The following is a 25,460-nucleotide window of genomic DNA, read 5'->3' as shown; positions in this document are numbered from 1 at the left end:
TGTCTTGAGATCATGAATATAATTTTTCCCACCTTCAGAATGTTAGAAGCAGCAGTCCTGTTATAGGTGAATGTAAACAGAGGAAAGCACGCCTCAGTTTCTGATGCTGAACATCTGTGGGAGGAGCTCAGGTTTATCTAACGTATGTGTCCTCACCAGGACCATCCTCCTCTTTTGCTACTCCTCAGCATGAGGAAGAAAACATGGAAGGGTTACAGTGTCAGTGGTGATGATGTGGCCCTCAAGCTCATCAGTGAGTTGAAGTACAGCCCACACCCATTGGTTGTCCTTTGTGGGGGTTGAGGCATACCTCCCTACGTACACCTGGAGCCTCCATGCATATTATGTTTGCATAACACAGAGAGCCTAAATCTTAAGTTCATACCTTCCAGGTATTTTGTCCGAATGAGTAGCAGTAGAGGCTTTGATTTATAAGTTATTAATAGGAAGAGCATTTTTATAAGTAAAGATTACAGTGTATCAACATTATGTGGCTGTAATGGGAGTCAAAGGGACCAAATCAGAAACAGGCATAAAGCATGTGTGCAAAGTGAACATTTCCTATACAACTCTCAAATCGCAGGAGAAAGCTGGTTTTGACAATTCATCAAATTTAAATTTACATAGTTAAATAAGACTTTAACCAGTTTAGCACTGTACCAAGTAGGTACACTTTCATAAAAGAGATAAAAGAAGGGTGTGTAAGTTTGTATTAAAGCCAGCGGCCAAGTCCAAAATTTCTAAAACGGCAGTTTCCAGAATCAAAAAGTTTGAATGATGATTATTAAAAATAAAATGGATATTGTCAGTACTGAAATATCATTCTGAAATACTGAAATAATTTAACACGTTGTGTAATTTATTAAAAAACAATTCTCCTCTTCTTCTCTTTTTTTAAAGATGATGCACCATTCCATGTTTAAAGCAGCAGGAACAAAACCATAGGTGAGGGAGGAAATCGGCAGGTTTAAAATGTGTGACCCAACAGATGTTAAAATTATCTTTAAATTGATAAGTGGGAATACTTTCAAAGGAACAGTTTGCAGGACTTAGACTATCACATCGACTGGGAAAATGAAACTAGCTCAAGCTGCTGAAAGACTGCTGGTAGCAATGGAGGGAAAAAGGGGTCAAAAGAAGTGTTTGGAAAAACTGCAATCAGGTCTTTTCAATAAAACTTCTCAAAAAGTCTTCACATGGAGAACTTGATGGCACAGCAGGAATTGTGTCTGGAAGATTATATAAAAATAACTTGAGACTTCTGGCTGTTTCTCACAACAAGAATGTTCTGGGTCCGAGTCCTTTCTATGTGGAGTTTTTATCTTCCCCTTGTGTCTGGGAGGATTTTCTCCAGGTTCTCTGGTTTTCTCCCACCTCCAAAAAACACGTACTTTAAGTGGTTGGTTGGTTCCAAATTGTCCGTAGGTTTGAGTGTTTGTTCGTCTTTCATGTAGTACTGTGATGCACTGGCAACGTGTCCGTGTCCTCACCTCATGCCTGTAAGTCCACTGGGATAGGCTCCAGCAACCCCTGTGACCCACCAAAGCAGAAAGTTTGGAAAATGAATGAATGACTGAACCTGAGGTGTCTGGTTGTTTCTCACAACAAAGTGGAATAAAAACTCTGATTTTGCTCTGTGATATTTAAATACTACTGTATGTCCCATAAAAAGGGGACTGGGAGTTATCCTTTTTCTGTTTTCTGTAAGCTTGTCTGAAGGTGTGTCTGACAGAGTGAGTCTGGTCATTCAGTCAGAGTTCAGAAGGGACTTTAGTGTGTTGAGACCTCAAAGGAACAACATAGTCTCATATTTCAGTACAAGCAGAGTCAAAGAGGGTGGTGACACTGACATAAGTTTTGTCAGTTTTTGTGATCATTTGATTAAAATGAGAAAATCATATTCGATTATACTTTTATATGTCCTAAAATTGCAGCAATCCTATCAACATATCTCCCGATCCTTTTTGTAGATGTCGACGCCACCTGCAGTGACTTTGACTTTGGCACTGCTCTGCACATCGCTGCATCCAACTTGTGCCTGTCAGCTGTCAAATGCCTTTTGGATTTGGGAGCCAACCCTGCTTTCAGAGTGAGTAACATTGTTCTCTAATGTACAGTGAAAAATAAAAAGTGTAACCTTCCTGGTTACTTTTGTTATTTTGTGTAACTCCTAGCAGTGTTGTATAACAAAACTGAATTCAGCGTGGCACCAGGCAACCCGAAATATCTGCTTTAAATAACTGTATTCAGCCAAATGGGTCATCTAACACCAACTGAGCCTGTGAACCACATTCAAAATGACATTATTAAGTGGTTACAGCTTTACTCCCAGTCCCATTCAACCAAATCACTTTCAAAACAGTAAGACTGGCTGTTAGGTGTCACCATTAACACACGATGCCTCTGCATCCTCAATAACGACTGGGCAAAAATGGCATCATGGGAGAGAGGTGAGGAAAAAGCTACTGCTGACTCAGAGAAACGTTAAGCCTCGACTGGATTCTATGACGGCATACTTTAGAGCATCAGGGAGAATAACGAATCAATGAGTCCATACTTGAACTGTTGGAACAGAGTTACATCTGGAGTAAACCGAACACAGTGTTCCACAATAAGAATGATAGACCTACAATCGGATACGGGATGTGGTAGAATGATGTCGTCGGATTACATTGCAGTTTTCATGACCAGGAGGACCGGAACTAAGTGTGGGAAACATTAATTATGGTCTCTACCACGTATTTTGGAAGAATGTCAGATCATGGGTCTGAGAGTTGAACTTTGAAGTTTTTTAATTTGGGGCGCTCCACAAAGGGGCTGTCCATCACTCTACCGCCCGTTGCATGTTTGCAGGCCCCCTTGTATATATAGTGTGTCCTCGCGAATTCGCATATCAACGATTGCGACTTCACCTCATCATGTTTTAGTAGGTAGTCATGTGATACCGTACGCGCAATCTATTGGCTGATGGCATCTGGAAGTGCGCTCTGTTCCGTTAGTCTTGGACTTTCGCTTTAAACAGTCTATTAGAGTGTTGGAAAAGGTAATACTGATAGAAGGTGGTTTAATATCAGTATGGAGAGGGTTCATAAATTACCGTAAATAATAAGATAAAATCGTCGCTATAGCGCGGAACGCGTGATTTGCGTTTGGTTCCTGGAACTCATTAACCGCAAAGAATGGGGCGCACTGTATATGCATGCGTTTGATTGACAAAAAAAATACTGAAATGTGCAATCTTAATTTCCTTTCGGGGATCATAATAGTAAATAAAATTAAAAAACATAAAAAAAATTAATAATGGAATTGAATCCACAGACTTACTAATGCCCTGTAGGTTAATTTCATTAAAATGTGTACCAAAGTACTGTCAATAAAAAAGATGACCAGCTGCATTTTGGCCTAATGTAACTCATAAGACGTTCCTAAATATGTATAGCAGATTATTCTTCTCCCTTAAAAAAATCGCACCACACAATCACACCGAGTGCCTCAATATTCTTAGTGCATCTTTCTCATTTAGCTATATGAAATGGTCAGCTATATGAGGGCATTTCAAGAACATGAACTTAATTGCTTTGGTTTATTGTTTGGAAGGCACAGCTCTCTTCAGAAAATTGCTTCATCATTCTCTATCATGAATATATTTCAGTCTGATTCTGATATTTCCCCCCCTATTCATAATGCATAAACAGTAACAAACAAAATAGGCTACTACTTACTAGAATAAGGGGATCTTGTATTGCTATTTTTGTATGAGCAGCAATCAGGACCTAGTTGTATTCATTCATAATGTCGTTCTGGCAACAAATCCTCACATTAGAGACACAAAAACCAAATAGCATTGTTGTTTTCTCTACTTTTAATCGTGGACTTCAGTACTAGTTCAATAAGGGGCAGTGATGCTGTGGGTAGCGCTGTCGCCGCACAGCAATGTGGTTCCGGGTTCAAGTCCTGCTCTTTGTGGAGTTTGTATGTTCTCCTCGTGTCTGCGTGGGTTCTCTCCGGGTTCTCCGGCTTCCTCCCACCTCCAAAAACATGCGGTTCAAATTAATTGACCAGTCACAAATTGACTGTGAGTGTGAGTGTACGTGTTTGTCTGTCTCTGTGAGGCTCCGCGGTGCACTGGTATTGCTCCTGGAGTCTCCCCTGCCTCAATCCCTCAGTCTGCTGGGATAGGCTCCAGCTCCTCGTGACCCGCGACAGCGGATGAAGCGGTGACGAGAAAATGGATGGATAAATGGATGAATGTTGTAGGCCATGACAGTACCACAGTATACTACAGACCTGAAAATGGTAAACTATGCTATTTTGAACCTTTTCCTTCAAGAGACACTGTCTCAACAAAAACTGTACATTTAAAACCTCAAACTCAACTCCTCTATGGGGGAGATGAAGAAGAGACCACACGAGAGCTGAGGGATGACACAATGTACCAAAAACAATGCAAACACTAGACATTTCACTCTACTCATGCCTAACTAGCCCATTTATTTTTTATTTATTTCTATGCCTATTTATGATTTTCTATTTATATATTCTTGATGGGTAATTTATTACTCTTTCTATTTGGTGTTGGTACTACTTTCTATGAGCTGGGGCTTTCTGTGTGTTTTTGCTGTTTTTTGTGTACTCACTGTGTTGTGTGTGACGGAGATGTTAATTTCCCTGACGGAACCTCCTTAAGGGATCAATAAAGTTATACTCCACTCTACTCATAAAATATGTTTGCACCATTGATGTTGTATTACATTTCATTGAACTGTGGGTGTTCATGTTCTACTGCCCCCTGTATTTTTTTGCAGGTTAGTAGATATTCAGAAATAAACTTCCAGAATTTTCGCACCATTAAATTAGAAAACCTTTTTTACATAAAGTAATCTTATGTCCTTTATTGAATTCTTTTACTTAGTAAAGAAGAAGATGGCCCCGAGCTTCCATGAAAACACATTTAAATCTGTTAGGTCCAGACTTTTCTGAAGAACTTCAGAAAAGTCATCATTATTCCATTAGAGATTTTAGAAAACAGGGGTTAAATCAAAACCTCCCCGGCTGGGGATGTGAACAGGACCTTTGGTAAGAGAAGTCCTTTCCTCAGTTAAGATTTATAACAGGTTGGAATCCCTAATAGTTTTTCTGAAACCGCTAATTAATTATTTTCTTTTTGTTTTGTCCATTGACTACCAATAGACAGATGCTAAGAAGGCAGTTGTTTCAGAATCAGCTTTCCTGGAAAGGTTGCCTAGGTCTGTTTTAAATTGATCTCTTTAAAATCCTTCAGTGTTCAACCTACTGTATAGGCCTGGAGTCTCAGGCATATAGGTTGAAGCTGCCATATTCCCCACTGGAGGTCACCAAAGTACTGCACATCATAATCCCGTCATTGCTTTACTCCAACAGGATTTTAAGAGCCTCTGTCTGTTTTTAAGCTAAATAAAAAACCTTAAGCTTATTATTATTATATATTATACTAGCAGGAACACGTGGAAATTCCACGATAAAAAAGGAATATCAGACTTCATACCAAACATATTAAAACAAATGTATTGGTAATATAATCCAAGCGCACCCATCACAGAGTTTTCCCAACACCAGGCAGCACATCCCCGTCTGACCCAGAACTGGCGTCGGCGTCTTTGGTGAGGAACGTGAACGATTGAATGAATTAATGTATATATAAACTTTATGACTCATAAAGAAAATAACAGACAAAAAAATATACAACTGTCAAGCATGTTTATCAAAAGCTGGTTTTAACTCCGTCCATTCTCTGTGTACATGTAGACATGGGTCACACGCACTAACGTCACAGCGGTTTTCGTCTCAGGGAGATGCCCCCAGATTGAAAAGTTTTGGTGATAGCGTCCACATGACAACGCAGACCTGGCATTTTCAAAAAACTTCACTTTGGTCAGCGTTCTTGTCCTGGATATCTGCGTTGTCGTGTGGACAAAAGGCATAACCGCATTAAAAAGCCTCGCTGCCCGATGCCTTACGCCATATTGTTCATATGGCAGATGTGCCGTGATTGGTTGGGCGACCTGATTGGTTGGGCGCTTGATTGACAGGTAGTGAGTGGAGTTAAGAGTGAGATTTTCAAGTGAGCTTATTCAAATATATAGGTGGGGAGATTTTAACCTTTTAAGAGACTGTCTGGATTAGACATGGATGTAATGTACAGTGGTATGAAAAAGTTTGGGCACCCCTGATCATTTTCAAGGTTTTCCTTTATAAGTCATTGGTTGTTCGGATCAGCAATGTCAGTTAAATACGTCATACAGCAGACAAGCACAGTAATGTTTGAGAAGTGAAATGAAGTTTATAGGATTAACAAAGTGTGAAATAATTACTTAAACAAAAATAGGCAGGTGCATAAATTTGGGCACCACAACAGAAAAATTACATTCATATTAAGTGGATCCTCTTTTCGCAGAAATAACAGCTTCTAAACACTTCCTATAGCTTCCAATGAGGGTCTGGTTTCTGGTCGAAGATATTTTTGACCATTCTTCTTTACAAAACATTTCCAGTTTAGTCAGGTTTGATGGTTTCTGAGCATGGACAGCCGGCTTTAAATCACACCACAGATTTTCAATAATAATCAGGTCTGGGGACTGAGATGGCCATTCCAGAACGTTGTAGTTGTTCCTATGCATGAATGCCTTAGTAGAGTTTGAGCAGTGTTTTGGGTCGTTATTGTGTTGAAGTATCCAGCCCCGGCGCGACTTCAACTTTGTCACTGATTTTTGAACATTGTTCGCGAGAATCTGCTGATACTGACTGGAATCCATGCGACCTTCAACTTAAAAAGATTGCTAGAACCTGAACTGGTCACACAGCCCCACAGCATGATGGTACGGCCACCAAATTTTATTGTGCGTAGCAAGTGTTTGCCTTGGAATGCTGTGTTGTTCTTCTGCCATGCATCCCGCCCCTTGTTATGTCCAAATAACTCAATTTTAGATCAGTCCACAGCACCCTATTCCAAAATTAAGCTGGCTTGTCCAAATTTGCTTCAGCATACCTCAAGCAATTCTGTGGCATGTGCGTAGAAAAGGCTTCCGCCGCATTAGTCTCCCATATAGCATCTCCTTGTGCAAATTGTGTTGAATAGTTGAACGATTCACAGTGACACCATCTGCATCAAGATCATGTTGTAGGTCTTTGGAGCTGGGCTGTTGGTTGAGTTTGACCATTCTCACTATCCTTCACCTCTGCTTATTAGAGATTGTTGTTGGCCTGCCACCTTAACTACAACTGTGCCTGTGGTCTTCCATTTCCTCACTATGTTCATCACAGTGGAAACTGACAGCTTAAATATCTGTGCTAGCTTTTTGTATCCATCCCCTAAACCTAGATGTTGAGCCGTCTTTGTTTTCAGGTAATTTTCGAGTTGTTTTGAGGCTCCAATGTTGCCACTCTTCAGAGAAGATGCAAAAAGGAGAACAACTTTCAACTGGCCACCTAAAATACCCTTTCTCATGATTGGCCACACACCTGTGTAGGTAGGTCAAGGGTCAATGAGCTTACCAAACAAACTTTGTGTTCCCATAATTAGTGCTAAAGGTACTCAAATCAATAAAACAACAACGATGCCCAAATTTATGCATCTGCCTACATTTGTTTAAGTAATTATTGCACACTTTCTGTTAATCTTACAAACTTCATTTCACTTCTCAAACATCACTGTGTTTGTCTGCTATATGATGTGTTTAACTTACATTGCTGATCCAAACAACCAATAATTTACAAAGGAAAATCTAGAAATTGATTAGGGGTGCCCAAATTTTTAAGTGGGGATATGCTCAAGTCATGCTCATCAGTTAATTAGTTCCCATTAGCCCTAAATATATGTTGCAGTATCTGAATTCATTCTGATGTCATTGTCCTGTTGTCTGTTATATTTTTGAAAGGACCAGCATGTTTACTGTAATTCATTTAGCGTGGTCATAAAGCTCTCCTGTAGGTCTGTCAGTGTCTATTGCATTGACTATCCATCCATCCATCCATCCATCCATCCATCCATCCATCCATCCATCCATCCATCCATCCATCCAACCATCCAACCATCCATCCATCCATCTATCCATCCATCCATCCATCCCTTCCTTCCTCTACCGCCTATCCGCAGTCGAGTCGCAGGGGCGGCAGCTTCAGCAGGGAGCCCAAATGTCCCTTTCCCCGGCCACATCCACCAGCTCTGACTGGGGAAACCCAAGACGTTCCCAGGGCAGTTTTGAGATATAATCCCTCTACCTGGTCCTGGGTCTGCCTCTAGGTCCCCTCCCAGCTGGAAGTGCCAGAAACACCTCCCTTGGGAGGCGCCCCGGAGGCATCCACACCAGATGCCCAAACCACCTCAGCTGACTCCTTTCGACGCAAAGGAGCAGTGGCTCTGCTCTGAACCCCTGTTTCGCACCCTATCCCTAATGGAGACACCATCTATCCACCTGAGAAAGCCCATTTCGGTCATGACCCATCGCTCATGACCATACAGTGCCTTGTGAAAGTATCCCCCCCCAATACTTTCGCAATGCACTGTAGGTGAGAGTAGGAACGAAGATTGAAGATCTCGGATTAGCTCCCTCTTTGTGGCAACAGTGCAGTAAAACTACTGCTATATTGCTCCTGCTGCTCCAATTCTCCGTCTAATCTCATGTTCCATTGTTCCCTCACTCGTGAACAAGATTCCAAGATACTTAAACTTCTTCACTTGTGGAAGGACCTCATTCCCATGGAGAAGGCAGTCCACCGGCTTCTTGGTTATGACCAATACAAATATTCTTAACTCATTGACTGCCAGACACTTTCAGCGCGGACAGCTCCCCAGTGCCAGAGATTTTGAGCATTTTCACTGAATTTTGAAGGCCCACCAAATATTCATTTTTTAGGCTACATAAACATTTCACATATCACCCGAAACTTTAGACTGTCTTCTTTCATCAGAAAAAAAAATTTTGTTTCTAGCATCTATGTGTGTTTAGTTATTGCCCGTAGAACACAGGGTGGTTTCAGCAAAAACGGCTGATTTTGACCAGAAAACGGAGATAATGACGTTTTACTGCAGAGAAGCAAATTCAAGCAAAACTCCAACATCAAACTTCTGAAAATACTTTTACTTATTGAAACAATGCAAACAACATTAGAAAAAACATTTTTGATGAACAAATGATTTTATAACAATTTTGAAAATTAGACAAAACATAACAAAGTACATTCATTTCACTCTCAACTGTCAGAACCATTTACAGGTGAGTATGTGTGGGTGTGTGGGTGTAATCAATGATATTTTTTTTTAGTGTGATACACAGTAAAGCATTCTCCTGCATGCAGGGGAATACGACAGGCCTTGCACCACATCCTGGTCTCACTCCTCCCACCCCTTCTAACACACACCCGACATTTCCTTGAGGGATGTGCCTTCTTTGTGGTGGCCCTCAAACGTTCCAGCTTGTGCCTGGACATCAGGCCATCGAGTCTGTCTTCTGGGTCTCTGTTTCTGCGTGACCTGGTTTGCAGCACGTCTTCGACCTCCATCTCCTCCTCATGTGACACGTACCCCTTTTCAGTCCAGGACCTTGCAATGTCCTTCATGAAATCAAGGTGCGATTTCTTGATCCCTGGGTTCCTGGACCTGAACAACACATAGGCGTTGTATACACAAATCTGGAACAAATAGGCGACAAACTTTTTTGTCCAGTTTTGAGTTTTCCTAATGAAGGGGTAGTACGCAATGTTCTGGTCTAGTTTGTCCACCCCATTCATGCAGGAATTGTACTCCACCACACACTCCGGTTTGAGCTGTGCCACTTTTTCCCGCTGACCCTTCTGCCACACCTCCACCCTCTGCATCCTGTCGTTGTGGCAGGTTGTTATCATCCTCACCAGGCGCTTGTCCTGCCAGGCCAAGACCAGTACCCGGCCGTTGTGTCGCACCACCTTCCCCTCCTCACCCAAGTCTGTCTTTGACGGCTCTCTGATGATCTGTGGTTCGCCACGGTTTTTCCTGAGGGTTCCACAAACATTAGTCTTTTTTTTACACAACTGCTCACACAGTTTTACAGAATTATAAAAATTGTCCATGAATATTGTGTACCCCTGCTCGGTCAGGCGGCCAAGGAGGGAGAACACGATGTCTGGGAGTGTGCTCGGCTGGCCAACATAAGGCAACATATTGTAACAATAGCCAGTCCGCGAGTCACACAAAATATAGGATTTGATGCCATATTTGACTGGCTTCTGAGGGTTGTAAACCCTGAAGTTCAAGCGGCCACGCCACTGCAACATCCCCTCATCAATGCAAATGTTTTCATGAGGCTGATACAGCTCTTTGAATTTGGAAATAATAGAATCAAGGACAGGACGCACTTTATAAAGTTTATCTCCAGCATCCTGTGAGGCATTGTCATTGAAGTGGAGAAACTTCCCAATTAGCTGGAACCTGTTGCGTGGCATGGTGTTGTTGAAGTATGGAATGGCTTCCATTGGATCCTCACTCCAGTACATGCTGACGCTGGGCTTCTTTATGTAGCCGGTGAGGAACATAAGACCCAAGTACTTTTTGAGCTCTGGAACGTTCACCGGTTTCCACACCCTCTCTCTGGAGTGTGGCAGAGCTTCAGGATGTGCCTGTATAAACTGCCGTGCATACAGGTTGGTCTGAGACACAATGTGACCCAGCAGCTCGTCAGTCAGAAACAGCTCCATGAAGTCAACCGGCTGGTCCGAATCCAGGTCTGCAGCCGCATTCTGGGGACCAGGGGTTGCCACGAATGGGAACTTAGTGGGTTTCCAGCCATCATGACTCCAAACACCTGCATCCACCTCCAGTGATTGGCGTCTCCTCGCACCTCTCCCTCTAGCAGGTGCACGTCCTCTACTCGTGTTAGGGACTGTAAAATATAGAAATATACAATTTTACTCTATATATATATATGCATGCTTGAAATAAGTAGGATATCATTTTACACTAAAATATAGAAATATACAATTTTACACTATATATATATGCATGCTTGAAATAAGTGGGATATCATTTTACACAACATATATATATATATTATACACACACATGCCTGAAATAAGTACCATTCTACAAAACACACACACACACACACACATATTATACATATATACACACACTTGCCTGAAATAAGTACCATTCTACAAAACACACACACATATTATACATATATACACACACTTGCCTGAAATAAGTACCATTTTACACAAAAGAGTAATACATTCATGGATGGGGAACAACTTATGGGAGACGGAGGGCCGACACGTGTTTTTTACATCATGTAACAAAGTAGCAAAATAGTTACCTTTGCTCCTCAGCTCCTCCGTGGGCTCCCCCAGGTCTGGGGAGGACTCCCTGCTGCTTTCTGACGGAATCCAGTCGGATGACGAGTCCGGGTCCGGTTCAGAGTCAGAACCGTCACCGGACAGACGCAGCGGAGAACTCTCCGCAGCGGCGCTCCCACGTGGGACGCCGCCGAACTGCGGGGGGGCCCCGCTACAACCCGCCACGTTTTCCTCGCCTCCGATCCGGTCTTCAACCTCCTTGGGTGCATCTCCTGCCCCCCGATCCTTACCGCTGTCGCTCATTTTCACAGCAGCTACACTGCCAGACAAGCTCTGTGCCAGTGTGAGCTGCTTGAACCTGCCTCCTCCACATGCTTTCGCCTTGCGCTTCGCCATTTTGCTCTCCACTACTGCCCCAACACCGACGCTTCTTCGTCGTTTTATCTGGTGATCTAGGGTGTGAAACACTGCCCCCGACCGGAATAAATGGAATACAAGGCTGAAAATCACACAGAATGTGCGAAACGCTTTGATCTAACGTTCCCTATAAAAAACGCCTAAGACGAAATATGACGTCTTTGGCACTCAACGTTTGGATTCTATAAGACGAAATATTTCGTCTTTGGCACTCTGAGTTAAGAACATACTTGTCATGATCACAGTTTGAAGCCCCCTGAAGCTCAGAACTTTTCAGTAATTTATAATTGATTTAGAGTGAAATTATAAGAAAACCAAAATACATGGTCAATGTTTTTCTTTAATGCTGCACTAATGAGAATGCTCCTGATAAGACTTCATCAAGCAAATTCTGCCACATTGTGCTCCACTTTATTTAATTCCTTCTGATGTGCTTAGTGTAAATGTGTAAAGTGAAATGGTACAAACACCCAGTGGTGAGCTGGCATATCATTCAGGGTTTGCCCCGCCTTAATCTCATAGTCAGCTAAGGTAGGCTCCTGCAGACCCATGACCTGCAAGACGAATGCAGTTATTTCATCTACAAGAAAAAGGATAGATAAATCATTTCATATTCATCTAATCTCCAATCTGTTAGCATATACGCTCAAATTATTTGATTTTGCTGTTTGTGAATAATACAGTGCGCGATCGCGCATCAACGATTGCGACTCCACCTCATTGCGGATTTTTGGTCGGCAGTCACGTGATACCGTACGCTCCTGCTATTGGCTGATGACATCCGGAAGTGCGCTCGTTCCACCAGCCTCGGACTTTTGTGAGACACAAAAGTGCTTTAAACAGTCGATAAGTGAGGCAAAAGATAATGCCGATAAAAGGTGGTTTAATATCAGTATGGGGAGGGTTCATAAACGTTTAAATTATTATGATTAATAAGATAGATTGTGATCTCGATCACGGATTCCACGATGTTGATTGCGGATTCCTCAATCGCGTGTGGTTCCTGGAACGGATTAACTGCAAAGATCGAGGGCGCACTGAATGTTGCAAAATTGAGTTGACACAAGATAATTTTTGATGATGACCATAAAAATAAGCTACCTAACTCCTCCAAAATCCTCTCAGGGGATTTACTGTAGATGATTCACAATATTGATCAATTTGAAATAAATTTGTGATCATGATTCAGTGACAGAAAATGTCTATTTGTCTGCTAACATCCACTTTAGCAGAGTCACATTTAACTCATTTACTGCCAGTGCTTGATATCAATTGTTCTCCTTCGGTGGACTTTCTCCGTTTTTTCTTTCTGTTCTTGACCGATTACAAGATGCTTCGCTCAAAGTGACAGTGTTCACTCGCCGGTGAGCTCTGACATACGCAAACTTTATTGCATCGTAAGCTTCTGCGACTTCTGTCTCCCTCTAATTTGCCATCCTCTTTTCTGTAACTGGATCAGTCGTCATGACATTAAATTCCGTAATTAAAAGCCTGATTTTCACTCAAAAGCTCCTCCAGGGTGTCCCCCAGCCCAATGAAAAACGTCATTGATGGCTATTGACGTTTATCAACGTCAATGGCAGCCAGTGAGTTTGGTGCACGTTGCACTGGAATATTTCGTCTCCTTAAGATTTTCACTTTAAAAATGTCAGCGCTGGCTAGCAGTAGAATATTTAGGCAGTTAACTTTAGTAAGGGAATTCAGTTTGAAATCTCTTTTTAGAATAAAAGTCAAATTTGGAAGAGGTTTGGTATTTCTCTTCTGTAACTGCAGAGATTTGTCACAACATGCCTTGGATTTGATAACTGACAGTTTTATAAGAGCGGAACGAAATGTTCCTGGCCTTTCATGCTTCCTTTTCAGCAGATTTTACACTTCGATGGCTATGACAACTCATCATAGTTTTCCTTAGCAGTAAGTCAGTGTAGCAGATTACTTATTTGATTGTTCCAGATTTGAAGTCAGTCCCTGTTGCAAGGCTTTTTGGTTCGTGTTAGAATAATGTACATAAGTTTTTCCATATTTACTCTTTCATATTCTTTTATTCTTTGTACTGCATATCATGACCATATAAATGTGTATATGTGTGTGTAAGTATCTTGCTATGTATTGAGTTATGTTTCAGGGAGATGACATTAATGATGGGAGAACTGGAGTGATAGAAGCTTGTTACTTGAGCAAGATGTGACCTTTGAAATGATGAATGATGAAGGAATGTGCTTGCTTTCTGTTTTAAGGAGAGAATTCCATAATAATAATAAGTCATTCATTTGTTATGACATCATGCCACATGTATTACATTACCGCTGTTTTCTAAACCCCATCCTTTAGAAATGTAGGTAGGGAATGCCCAAATGAACAAGAGGATTCGGCTGAGATATGCTCTCAGAGCTGGTTGGATATCTGTAACTGAGCATATCTCTGCTTAAAAACAATGTTTTGACAATAATGTTGGTTTATGATAATTTTAGAAAGATGTACTCTTAGTGAAAGTAGGGAAACTTGATTTCATAGTTGTTGACATGTTGTTGAGCTTGGGTACATTAGTTCACATTAAGGCATGCAGATTAAATGTAACAAGTTCAACATAGGCCAGGAAGTTGATACTCATTTTATGTCTACATTTAGAAAGTCTTCAATATATGGAAACTGGCACTGCTTCCTTTTTTAACCGTGCTGCCGTCCTTGGTAGAAATTTCTTTGTAAGGTTGTATCTTCAAAGAAGAACATGCTTTCGTGTAAGAGCTTGGCATCGTGTTCCCACAAACATGATGCCAACCTCTGTATAAAGATGCTGAGGTCCTCTTTGGGAGTGACCAGGATGGATAGGATCAGGAATGAGTACATCAGAGGGACAGCACATGTTAGAGGTTTTGGAGATAAAGTCAGAGAGGCCAGACTGAGATGGTTTGAACATGTCCAGAGGAGAGATAGTGAATATATTGGTAGAAGGATGCTGAGTTTTGAATTGCCAGGCAGGAGGCCTAGAGGAAGACCAAAGAGGAGGTTTATGGATGTAATGACAGAGGACATGAAGGTAGTTTATGTGAGAGGAAAGGATGCAGAAGACAGGGTTAGATGGAGGCAACTGATTCGCTGTGGCGACCCCTGAAGGGAAAAGTTAAAAGGAAAATAAGATAGGTCAAGAAGTTGATACTCATTCTATGTCTACATTTAGAATGTCATCAATAAATGGTTTTAGTTGTGCTGCCATGTCCTTGGTAGAAATGTTTTTGTTGTGTGTTCAAAGAAAAAATGCTTTCGTGCAAGAGCTTGGAATTGTGTTCCGAGAGGGCCCTTACTTTTTTTATTGAATAGTTTTCTGCATCTGAAGCACAAATGTAGAGTTCATTATTTTTAAAAAAAAAACATCATTTCAAACATGAAACTCTCAATGAACTGATTTTTTTTCCTTGAATGAATTGTGACATATATTGTCTGCACAACCTTTTTGTTAGCTTAGTGTCATGACGAGCAAGAATCTAACAATACAAAGAGTGTTTTGTGTTACTTTATGACTATTTGAAAGGCAAAATATAATCGTGTTTCATTCACGTGTTTTTACCGTGTTGATATTTGCTCATCTTTGTTGAAAATGTCATGTTAGAAAAGGGAATAGGGATTCCAACACTGCTTTATAAGAGTTGGGAGTTTAACCATCACCTGAGACGTAGCACACCCACACTTACAGTATGTGGCCGCTACTTGAAAACTGTAACAGCCACATCTGCAGCTGTCCTATTGTGTTATTACAGTTAGCTGCACATTTACATAATCATTATTTTTCTCTTATCACATTGTATTGCTTCACATTTGACATTTTCTTAAAAAATAAACAGATTTTTGATTTACATTTAATGCTTTATTCAAATTAAAATAGTTGATAACTAATTTAGGTGTACACATTTTAGACGACATGCTGTTATTGTACTGTAAATCATTTATATTGCATATATCGACACTGTTTCATTGATCTTTCCCTTCAGGGGAAAGGTAGCATTTTAAGCCCGACCCACAGAGAGTGGAAGAGCCTGTCATGCATAATGAAGAAAGGTGACTCTCTTTCGAGAGTTAAGTTTCATAAACTTAATTTCTTTTTTTTTTTTTAATGATGTTGATTTGTTTGTTGAGTTGTGTACTTAGTTCTTGTGTTTCATTGAAAGGTGTTTTGTATAGACTCCCATGTGTCCTTTGGTAGAACAGGTCAATTGGGTCAAGGTCACGTTCTACTGTAATTGAATTCTCCATTAGTTGTTAGATTTGAGCTTTCTCTGTTCAAATGGTATTTGTTTGATAACCTGTTTGTTAAACATTGTGGAAATGTTTGATGCTGTACTGATTCTCAAAAGTATAAACTCAAGTCTCTCTCACATTCCTGGTTGGAACATATGAGTGACTCATCTCAGTGCTGACTGAATTAGCTCATCTGCCCAGCCTCCACATGCAACTTTCTCTCACCTCCATTCACACCAGTTCCTAATGATTCTGTATCACTGACCCCAGTCAGTTGTGTGTCTGCTGATCATCATGTTTGAAATAAGTGAGAATTAGATTAAATGAGATAATTAGCAAGACAAAGTGTTTAGTAGAGACCAACGTTTGAAACAGTTTCATGATTTGATGTCTACTGGTCTATTCCCGGTCAGGTAAAGTTGTGCCATTGGTTCTGTGTGCCTTTGCCATCCTACAGAATGAAAAAGGACAGTGCCCAGCGAATGTGGTGCCCGACCCCCTCGACATGCCCTTGGAAATGGCTGATGCAGCTGCCGTGGCCAAAGAACTTCGGACTTTGCTGAGACGGGCTTTACCCAGACCCAGCTCCCCGATCCAACTTACATTGCATGGCCAGCCCCACCCTGCTGTCTCCGATAAGGCCAGGATACAGCTCACCGCCCTGGGAATCCAACTAGGTGACTGTGTGGTGATCGCTGGACAGAAGGTGTGTGGTAGGTCACAATCAGAGGGCCTTAACACAGTAATCTTCATCAGGGTTTAACTTGCATCATTAACGCTTTTACTAAAAGCTGAGCTAAAGGTTTCTTAAATGTTTACCATTTGCAATGTGGAGAAACACTCACTTAGGCCCCGTCCACACGGTGCTGGAACTTTTTGAAAACTTTTTTCACCCCACATGGAAAAAGATGCGTGTCCACACGACAGTGTTTTCAAAAAGATCTCCGTCCACACGTATCCGCATCAGTGCATTGATTAACACTCAGGGACACGCCCCCCGGATAAAAAAAGTTGCGGATACACCGTCCACACGACAACGCAGACCAAGCGCTTTCAAAAAATTCCACCTTTGCCAGCATTTCTAAAAGTTGTGTTTTCGTCCCGGATATGTGTGTTGTGCGGACGGAAGGCGTAAGCGCAACAAAAAAGTTGCGTTTTCAAAAAGTTCCGGCATCGCGTGGACGTGGACGGTGCCTTAGAGTAATTATTTGTTGAACAGCTTGATAAAGAACCCTCGGTAAAATGAGAATATGAACTTGGAAAGCTATACACTATAACAAATGCAATATCTTGCAGAGTAAAATACTAAGAATAAAGCATTAAAATAGGATTTATTACGTCTGTAGTCCTGCGATGCACTGGTGATGCATTTGGGGGTGTACCCTGCCTCTCGCCTGCAGCGAGCTGGGATGGGCTTAAACAAATCCATGACCTGCAAGGCAGAAAATTGGCTGAATATGAGACGATTACAGTTATTCTGTCTTCAAGGAGATGGATGGATGAGTCTGTAATTTATTAAATTGTAAGGCAATGAATGGGTATTTTGTTTCTCTACTAATGACTGCCAGTAAAGTCTATGACATTTGACATGCGGTCTTAATATCAGGATACTGTCCTGTGTTTTACAAAGCTTTGGTTTTAATCTATCCAGCTTGTCTGCCACTCTGTCTCTTTTCCTTGCCCTGTCTCTATCCCCAGTATATTTATTTTTCCACCCAACCGGTCAAGGCGGATGACCACCCTCCAGAGTCTTGGGTCTTGCCTGGAGTGTCTTCCTCAATGAATGAGTTTTTCCCCGCCACTGTCGCTTATGCTTGCTTTGGAGGGTTCTTTTGGGCTTCTGTTTCTGTTTAAGTGCTTCGAAATATCTGATAATGCGATTAAGCTCTATATAAATAAAGGTTGATTGATCGATTGAAATATTCACACTTTATTTACACTTTATTAACCGCAAAAGAAGAAAAATAGGTTGAGTTTTCTGGCTGGCTTAATCAACAAAGCTAATAATCCTTGTTACACATCAATTATTCTGTTGAACTTCTTATAGAGCCTCACACACACACCTTACACATTGGCAGCAGTCTTACCAAATCTTTTTCCAGGAGGAGGTCTGAAGGGTGAAGTGGTTGACACTTTTGCAATCCACCCTATTTTGTAAAGGAGCCAGATCAGCCAGCATGAGCCTTCAGTGCAGCGATGAGGATCGTGATCCCACAGCAGCAGCCCATCTTCTAAAGCAGGAGTTGCCGGCCGACTCCCACAGTTATCACATCTTCACATTAAAAATGTTTTTCTGTACGTATTTGTTTAGAGATTTTACACTGGGGTGAACACACTCTCATGCATGGAGTTACTCTGCGGTACTGAGGAAATTTATTTTCTCATGTACATAAAATTGTTGGAAAATTCTGGCCTGTCACTTTCAGAATGACGTAAATGCGTGGATATTTATTCCTGTAGATTGATGTGTTTTACAGCGTCCTTCTGTAAGTAAAATTGCACATGAAGTGCACAGCATAAGAGATCTATGAATAATGTTGGAAGGAACATTAATGTTAAATGGAACATGTTTTCACAACCTTCACTCATCATGCGTCACCATTAAACATGGAGGTGTCATACACAAAGTCAGGGTGTGATGTCCATCTGTGCCTGAAATCATTGGATCTGATTTAGTGAACTTTATACGAGAATTGCAAGGCTTTTTCTCTTTATGAAGCTAAAGACAAAATGTTGCTCTTTAACGTTAGGTGCTTCCACCCCAGAGCTACACGCATGCCTCCTCTTTGTGGTTCATTGATGGTAGCATGTTTAAAGATGCTTATCCTGTCCCTATGGATGTTGAAAAGCCGTGGTGGTCTTTATATTAGCAAAGGTAATTTTTCTTTCATTTTCTACACTGACGGAATATTGTGTCCAGCCAGCCATGCTATCCAGATCTACATCTGTGGTGCTACTCTCTGTTACTCCCATATTTCATCCATAATCACCAATTAAATGACTATTGATTAAGTGTTAGACAGAGTTCTTACCACATTAGTGTCCAACAAACTCAAATCCCTGCAAAATTAGTAACCTTTTGCCTTCATCGTGATGCTTTTCAACAGTTTATTATAAATAAAGACAAGCTACAATCCTGACAAAAGTTATGGAATCACAACTATTGGATGTTTATTCAACTATATATATATTTTTTTTAGGAAAAAACTAATCACCGACCTGCCCCAAAACTATTATAATATTTTCCTCAGAATTGAGATATTTCATATTTTTTCCATTCCATTCTTCTTCTTCTTCTTTTTTTACCAATAGTCCTTGAACTAGAATGATTGCATTTTAAACAATATTGGTTTTGTGGCATGTCTGTGATTAGGTGTTGTACTTTGGGCTGTGTGTGAAGTAGGGAATTAATTATCTGTGTACCTTTAGTCACTGACATGCTTCAACAGCAGGACTATTAAATGTAAAACAGATTTAATAAATCATATACGGAGTTAACCACCACTTATATGACAGGGAAGCTTCTCAGTGTTACTGTATGTAGACTCTAAACAAAGGAGGGGCCACAGCTCTGTTTGTGTGTTTTGTTTGTTCGTTCTTTTAATCATGAATATTTATACCTGACAAAATAAGATAATCCACTGATCCCAATTTTGATAACAAGCATGGCAGCAGTAGCTAACTACAAATGCGTTTAGTGAAACCATGAACATTATATTTTCCTTAAAACCCCCCGTTGGTTGGCATCTATTGCGTCACCTCGTCTCACTTCTTCACATCAGTGGTATGGAGCCGTGCAGAGGTTTTTACTAAACCAACACAAAAGCTTGATTTGTATTCTTAGAATTATTTTATTCATTAAGTATAAAACACTTTCCAGTTGCTAAGCAACACCCTCTTGGCTTCCATTCAGCACTCAGGGTTATGTCTGACACCTTATTTTGGCATATCATCAACACTTATCTGTGCATGTTCAGATTAGTTCCACTTACATTTTGTTTCTGTTCAGCAATCTTGTAACAGTATTAGAATGTTGAGAATAGTGATTCAATAAGTCTTCCCCTTTGCTTGAAGGTCATTCTATTCCAGTAGACATATGTTTCCTTCGTTCAACCTTGACCTTATGGTGTGCATAGCTGACACTGTTACCGAAGCTATGTTTGCGGATTCTTTTCAGCAGTTTAGAATTTGTCAGAAAATTGTTAAATCAAGTGCAGCTTCAGTTATAATGAAATAAAACTAGAAGGTATATTTTTTCAGAGTATCCCACAAAGTTTGGACTATTTTCTGTTTAACACCATCTAATTTGTCTTTGGCTGGGGACTGGAGGGTGGCGTACATGCTCTGCCCCTACATATACATGTGTGAAATACATATAAAGAGTAGAAAAACTAATTTCCCTACAGGGATTTGTATAGTAGCTGCAAACGTCCTTTCACTGCATCAGACCAGCCTTGATTTGATATTTTTCCCAGTTCCACATGTGATGCAAAGACAACTGACCCACTGGTTGATCTACAACTCCAACCTCACTACATTCTGGTGGTGTTGTTCAGATCCAGTGTTTTTGACAAGAAGCACTCTTGTTGGGATTTAGCCCCAAAGGTTAAATAAAGTGTAGCTCTCCAACAGTTCATGACACAATTCAAGTTTGACAAATTTACACACAGTTCTTCCCCTCAGACAGAAGTGGAAATGCCAGAAAGATGTAATTCCCTCTGACCGGGGTGAGCTTTTAGTCATCTTGCTGACAGCATGAACCCATCCAAACCTAGGTTTGAGTGGTCAAACTGCAGAAAGAAACACTCACTGTTTGGCCATTGATTCAAATTCAAGCTTTATTTACAGCTCAAATACCTTCTGTCTCCTCCTAAGACCTTGAAATACCTCCTAATAACAACTCAAACTAAACTCCTGATAGTCTCCACATCTGTATTACTAATTTCATGACTATTCAGTAGTTACATCAAATGTGAATAATTGTGCACCAGAACAAGCAAAGAAAACAAAGTATGAGCTTCCATACATTATAATCCTCTTTAATATGTTTGGTTGCTTCCTGCAGTCATTGGAGACTACAGTGACTGTGTGCAAGCAGCTACAGTATGCTGAATACCACTGCGGAAAAGCTAATTTGATCAGCCTCTGAAAGTTAAGCAGCCATTTCATAGTGACATCTCCATCATTTAAGTAACTGCAGTACATAATCACAACTGTTTGAAACTCACCGAAAATTATATTTCTCTACAGCGGTACTGAGGATGACAAGTTTTTTGTTTTGGGTTTTGTTATTTTGTTTTTTTAGCTCCATATTTTATACTCTCAGAGCAGCTGGGAAGTTCAAATTTTAATGATGAATTAAAACTAAAGTTTTATTTAATTTAAGGTCATGATATACAGTGATAACTCTACTTACGAATGTCTCTACGTACGAAATTTTCTACTTACGAAATTTCTCAGCAGGAAAATATTACCTCTACTAACGAAATAAATTTCGACTTACATAATGTAAAAACACAGTATCCGCTGATACTCGAATAAAAACACAGTATCGGCTGATATTTGAATCTCCCGCAGGTACCTGAATGCAACATTCTCATAGCTGCTCTGCCATTGGCTATTACCTATTATATATCTTCCTGGCATCCCATTGGCTAAGAGGGATGCCACTCCACCTCTGTATGGAGCTAGAGGTGTTTATGGAGTGTCTTCGGCATTCCTCACTCGACCCGTGAGGTAATATAATAACTTTTTGAGTACATATTCGCTACGGACCCCAAGAAAGTGATGGAGAAAAGGGAAAAAGAAAAGACGAAGAAAAGAGATTTTTTGTCCATACAAACAAAGCAAGAGATCATAGAACAGCATGAGAAAGGGATGCATTTGGTTGATCTCGCCAAAGAATATGGCCAAAAATCTACAATTAACACGTTATTAAAACAAAAGGAAGTTTAAGGAGTTTAAGGCATTGTGTGGGTGGTTGGAGAAGTTCAAAAGGAGGACTGGAATTTACTTTGTTGTTCGGTATCGTGAGATAGGAGCGCATGAACCAAAGAGGGCAAAAAACAATGAGGACAGCAGTTAAAAGGTAAATGACCATCATTATTATTCTTTACTCTATTCTTTGCTTTTTACGTTATGCACAAGTCTCATTTATTGTGTAATAATGTAATCGTAACATGTATTTGTTACATGTTTTGATGCATTTTTATGCTTTATAAAACATGTCTGATTTTTTGTGGGCTTGGAACAGATTAGGGCATTTGCATGGAAAACGCGTCTCTACTTACGTAATTTTCTACTTACGTAATTTCTTCTGGAACTAATTAATTTCGTAAGTAGAGGTACCTCTGTATAACATAAACTGGTCGATTGGCGATTTTATGGAAGTGTGATTTTTAAATGTAATTGAAAACAGTCATGTAACCTCCACGCTCAGACATCCTTGTCTTACTTTGTTAAGTCGTCTGAGAAGATAGACAGTATTTTTGAGGTATTTCTAGATTTATCATCCAGGTGCTGCTCCATGGAGCTTGAAGGCAGAAGCAGTCCAGTCTGGCTTCACTGTTTCTACAAATTTAACACAAGTAATGCATTTTGGTTTATGAACCTTTCATACTGCACTGTGTAAGGAGCAGTAGGAAGAAAGTGACTTTAGGCCATGTACCATTAGTGTGTATATTTCAGAATCTGGTCAGAGGTGTCAGGTCCATCTGGACTGGAAGTAGTCTGGGAGTCCTTTATCTTCAATTTAGCTTCCTTTAGGCAGTTACGTAAATGCTAACAAACCAACAGGAAGTTATTTCAACGAATGCCTGTCTGAAAAAAATACCCTGAATATGGATGCAAGGTATCAACTTTCCATTTTAAGTTCCATTTTAAGGACTCGGTAATCATATGGTGATGTTGGTTGGAAGAAGTCTCTGGCTATCACCGTTCCCATTTGGTGATATGTAATTATCCACATTAAAATCTCCACACGTGTAATCAGTTTGTTTTTCTTCTGTCATCCAAACAACAGGTGCTCAGACGCAGAGAAAGAATGGTTAATAAGTACTACTTCTATTTCCTCTGAAATATTGTGCCTGTGATGGATTTCTGTGGCACATCGGGAACACAATAGCAGTGTGCTGTGTTGTAATGAGTGACTGATACAGACTTATTATCAGCCAGTCTAATATGCTAAGTTTGATTTACCACCTGTATTGCATCTCTCCTCTTCAGCTTTGGTAAACTTAACTGTATCAAAATATTTTGCGATTTACTTGGTTCTGAAGTAATATTTGTTTTGCTTTCCATTCTGTGTTGTGTTTTGTGTGTATCTAGGTAGGGACCCTGCGATTTTGTGGCAGTACAGAGTTTTCTGGAGGCCTCTGGGCCGGAGTGGAGCTGGACAAACCAGAGGGGAAGAACAACGGCTCGGTTGCAGGGGTTCAGTATTTTACCTGTCGAATGAAGCATGGTGGGTCTTACCACAGTCCAACGCTCTGACCTACTCAATTGCCTCAGGAGTCTGCTGAAGCTGATTATAACCTGCTACATGCATGGCCAAAGTTTTTTTTATTTATTTTTTTGTTCTCAGGAATCTTTGCTCCCCTCTCTAAGATAAGCAAACCTTTGGATAGGCATAAAGCCAATGCTACTAGGACGTCCACACCAATACGACCTCCCCGTCGTATTGACCTGTCTCGAATCACCTCCAAGATAAACACAGGTAGAGAACACTTCAAGATGCTCTTCACACTTATTATTGATGCTATATAAAGTTCTGCTCCTGAATCATACAGGAATTGTCCCAACTTTATAGTGAGGGTGTTTGGATGGTTAAGCACTGCTCCACATGGCTAATCTCATGATTCCACCTTAGAAGAATGTCTGTGGAATTCTGGTACCAAACAATAAAAAAGACGAATGAAGAAATTATGAGTCATGACATGAACTCAGAGAGAAGGGAAACTCTGTTGAGTGCTGTTAATGCCACAGTGGTAACTGTTTCATCATATCAAGGTAACCATATACTGTTTATTAGATCAAATACTTGATAAAAAGAGATTCCCCTGATGTGATTTAAAATGCTTTGTTGTGGTGATCTCTGTGGGGTCATGGTAACAGATGATCTGACATGCTTGCTGCTGACACAGTGGGTTCTGAGGCTGTTATGGAATGACTGAGTCACTCCATGGTGTCCATATGAGGCTTTCAGCAGAGTCAGGTCTCCAGCTGAGTCCTTTGTGACAAAAATAGGCTTACTCAACTTTCCCTGCCTCTGTGTCGTGTCACCACGTTACAGAATTTATTGCATCTGGGCCCTTGTTTTAATTTTTCTCGAATGCTTTGAAAAGTGTATTCTGAACCTGTGCCACAGGACAAAGCATAAATTAAATTGCTGACAAGACCTCCCTGCTGAAAGCTCTTGGATCCTTAGTTCATGACAAATGTGCTCTCATAATATAGTCCAGTTGCCTGTGAACATTGTAAAAACTGTTTTATGGCAGGTTTGGGTGTTTCTGGCACCTGCTGGGGGCAACAGCTGTGTTGTGGTAATGTATATTAATAGGTTTCTATAGGGCTGATTGATCTGGATGTGATGGGAATAGCTGACCTCAGTGTGGCCTATTGAATTTCATGATTGATGGTCCAGTTAATCAGTTTTAATAACATAGGTGTCTGTGGGCTGATTAGCCTGGGAGCCATTCATCAGCTGTGTGTGAATGTCATGTGTGGCATGCAGGGCATATGACGAATCAGGAGCCCAACTCATTTATCAGCAAACAAGGTCTTTATGATATGGATCTAATATGATCAGATATTTTGATCTCTCGCCTTGAATGGAGTGAGGATGATGACGATGATGAGGGAGTGGGTTCTGTTTGTTGTATTTCATTTTCAGAGAAAAGCTCCAGAAATGTTCAGTCATGACATGAAGGTGTATCGATCGATTTTCAGCAATTTGGTTGAATTTTTTGTCACTATATTCCATATTGATTTAGTCACAGTCGGTATTTAATAACATCATTGTCATCGTCATCGTATTCATTGCTTGTCAAAGATTTTTAATTATCGTTTTGATTATATCAACGCTGCTTTGTTCCCCACGTACAACTCAACCTCTGGGAGCTGCTTGCATTGAAGCATCCTTTCACATTGGTGCTGATCGCTTGCTGCTGTCAGACAGAAGGTCACAGCAGAACGACAAACTGTTACAGCTATAGCTCAGACCTGAAAGACCAGTGAGAAGAAAGCACTACAGTTGATTCAGTCTGATACGCAAGCATATGTCAGTGTGAGGAGATCGATGGAGCCAGAACGTCCCTGCAAACTAAAGGTCAAGTGACAGAAATGTTGGTATTCTGAGCCTCGTATATTCTTGTTTGAAGTCAAAGACACGTCCAAGGCTGAGATGAAGGTTGTCATCTCTTTCTGAATATGAACTGAAATGTAACCAACACATACCAGGTGAAGCTGAGGTTTTTTGATTCACTGCATCCAAAGTACGTTATAAA

General features: G+C 40.6%; 2 protein-coding genes across 5 annotated transcripts in view; one reads left to right on the top strand and one right to left on the bottom strand.

Annotated features, from left to right (window-relative positions):
* Positions 1-25,460, top strand: part of zgc:103755 (uncharacterized protein LOC449988 homolog) — a 48,828-nt gene that overhangs the window by 8,624 nt on the left and 14,744 nt on the right. For all 4 annotated transcript variants that reach the window (XR_011038602.1, XM_068339329.1, XM_068339327.1 and 1 more), the window contains 4 exons: positions 1,971-2,089; positions 16,415-16,663; positions 23,284-23,419; positions 23,540-23,671. Coding sequence is in view for 3 of the 4 variants with exons in the window: in XM_068339329.1 (XP_068195430.1) it covers positions 1,971-2,089; positions 16,415-16,663; positions 23,284-23,419; positions 23,540-23,671 (636 nt within the window). In the remaining variant the exon portion in view is untranslated. The remainder of the gene's footprint in view (positions 1-1,970; positions 2,090-16,414; positions 16,664-23,283; positions 23,420-23,539; positions 23,672-25,460) is intronic.
* Positions 8,122-11,914, bottom strand: LOC137611185 (piggyBac transposable element-derived protein 4-like). The gene is made up of 3 exons (XM_068339252.1): positions 11,328-11,914; positions 10,203-10,892; positions 8,122-8,204 (listed from the first exon to the last, which is right to left on the bottom strand). The coding sequence occupies exons 1-3, from the start codon at positions 11,701-11,703 to the stop codon at positions 8,122-8,124; spliced, it is 1,149 nt and encodes a 382-aa protein (XP_068195353.1). The 5' UTR covers positions 11,704-11,914.

The sequence above is a fragment of the Antennarius striatus genome, chromosome 17 (assembly GCF_040054535.1).
Source record: "Antennarius striatus isolate MH-2024 chromosome 17, ASM4005453v1, whole genome shotgun sequence".
Classification (NCBI taxonomy): domain Eukaryota; kingdom Metazoa; phylum Chordata; class Actinopteri; order Lophiiformes; family Antennariidae; genus Antennarius; species Antennarius striatus.
The sequence above is the reverse complement of the archived record's forward strand: the minus strand, read 5'-3'. Positions and strand labels throughout refer to the sequence as shown.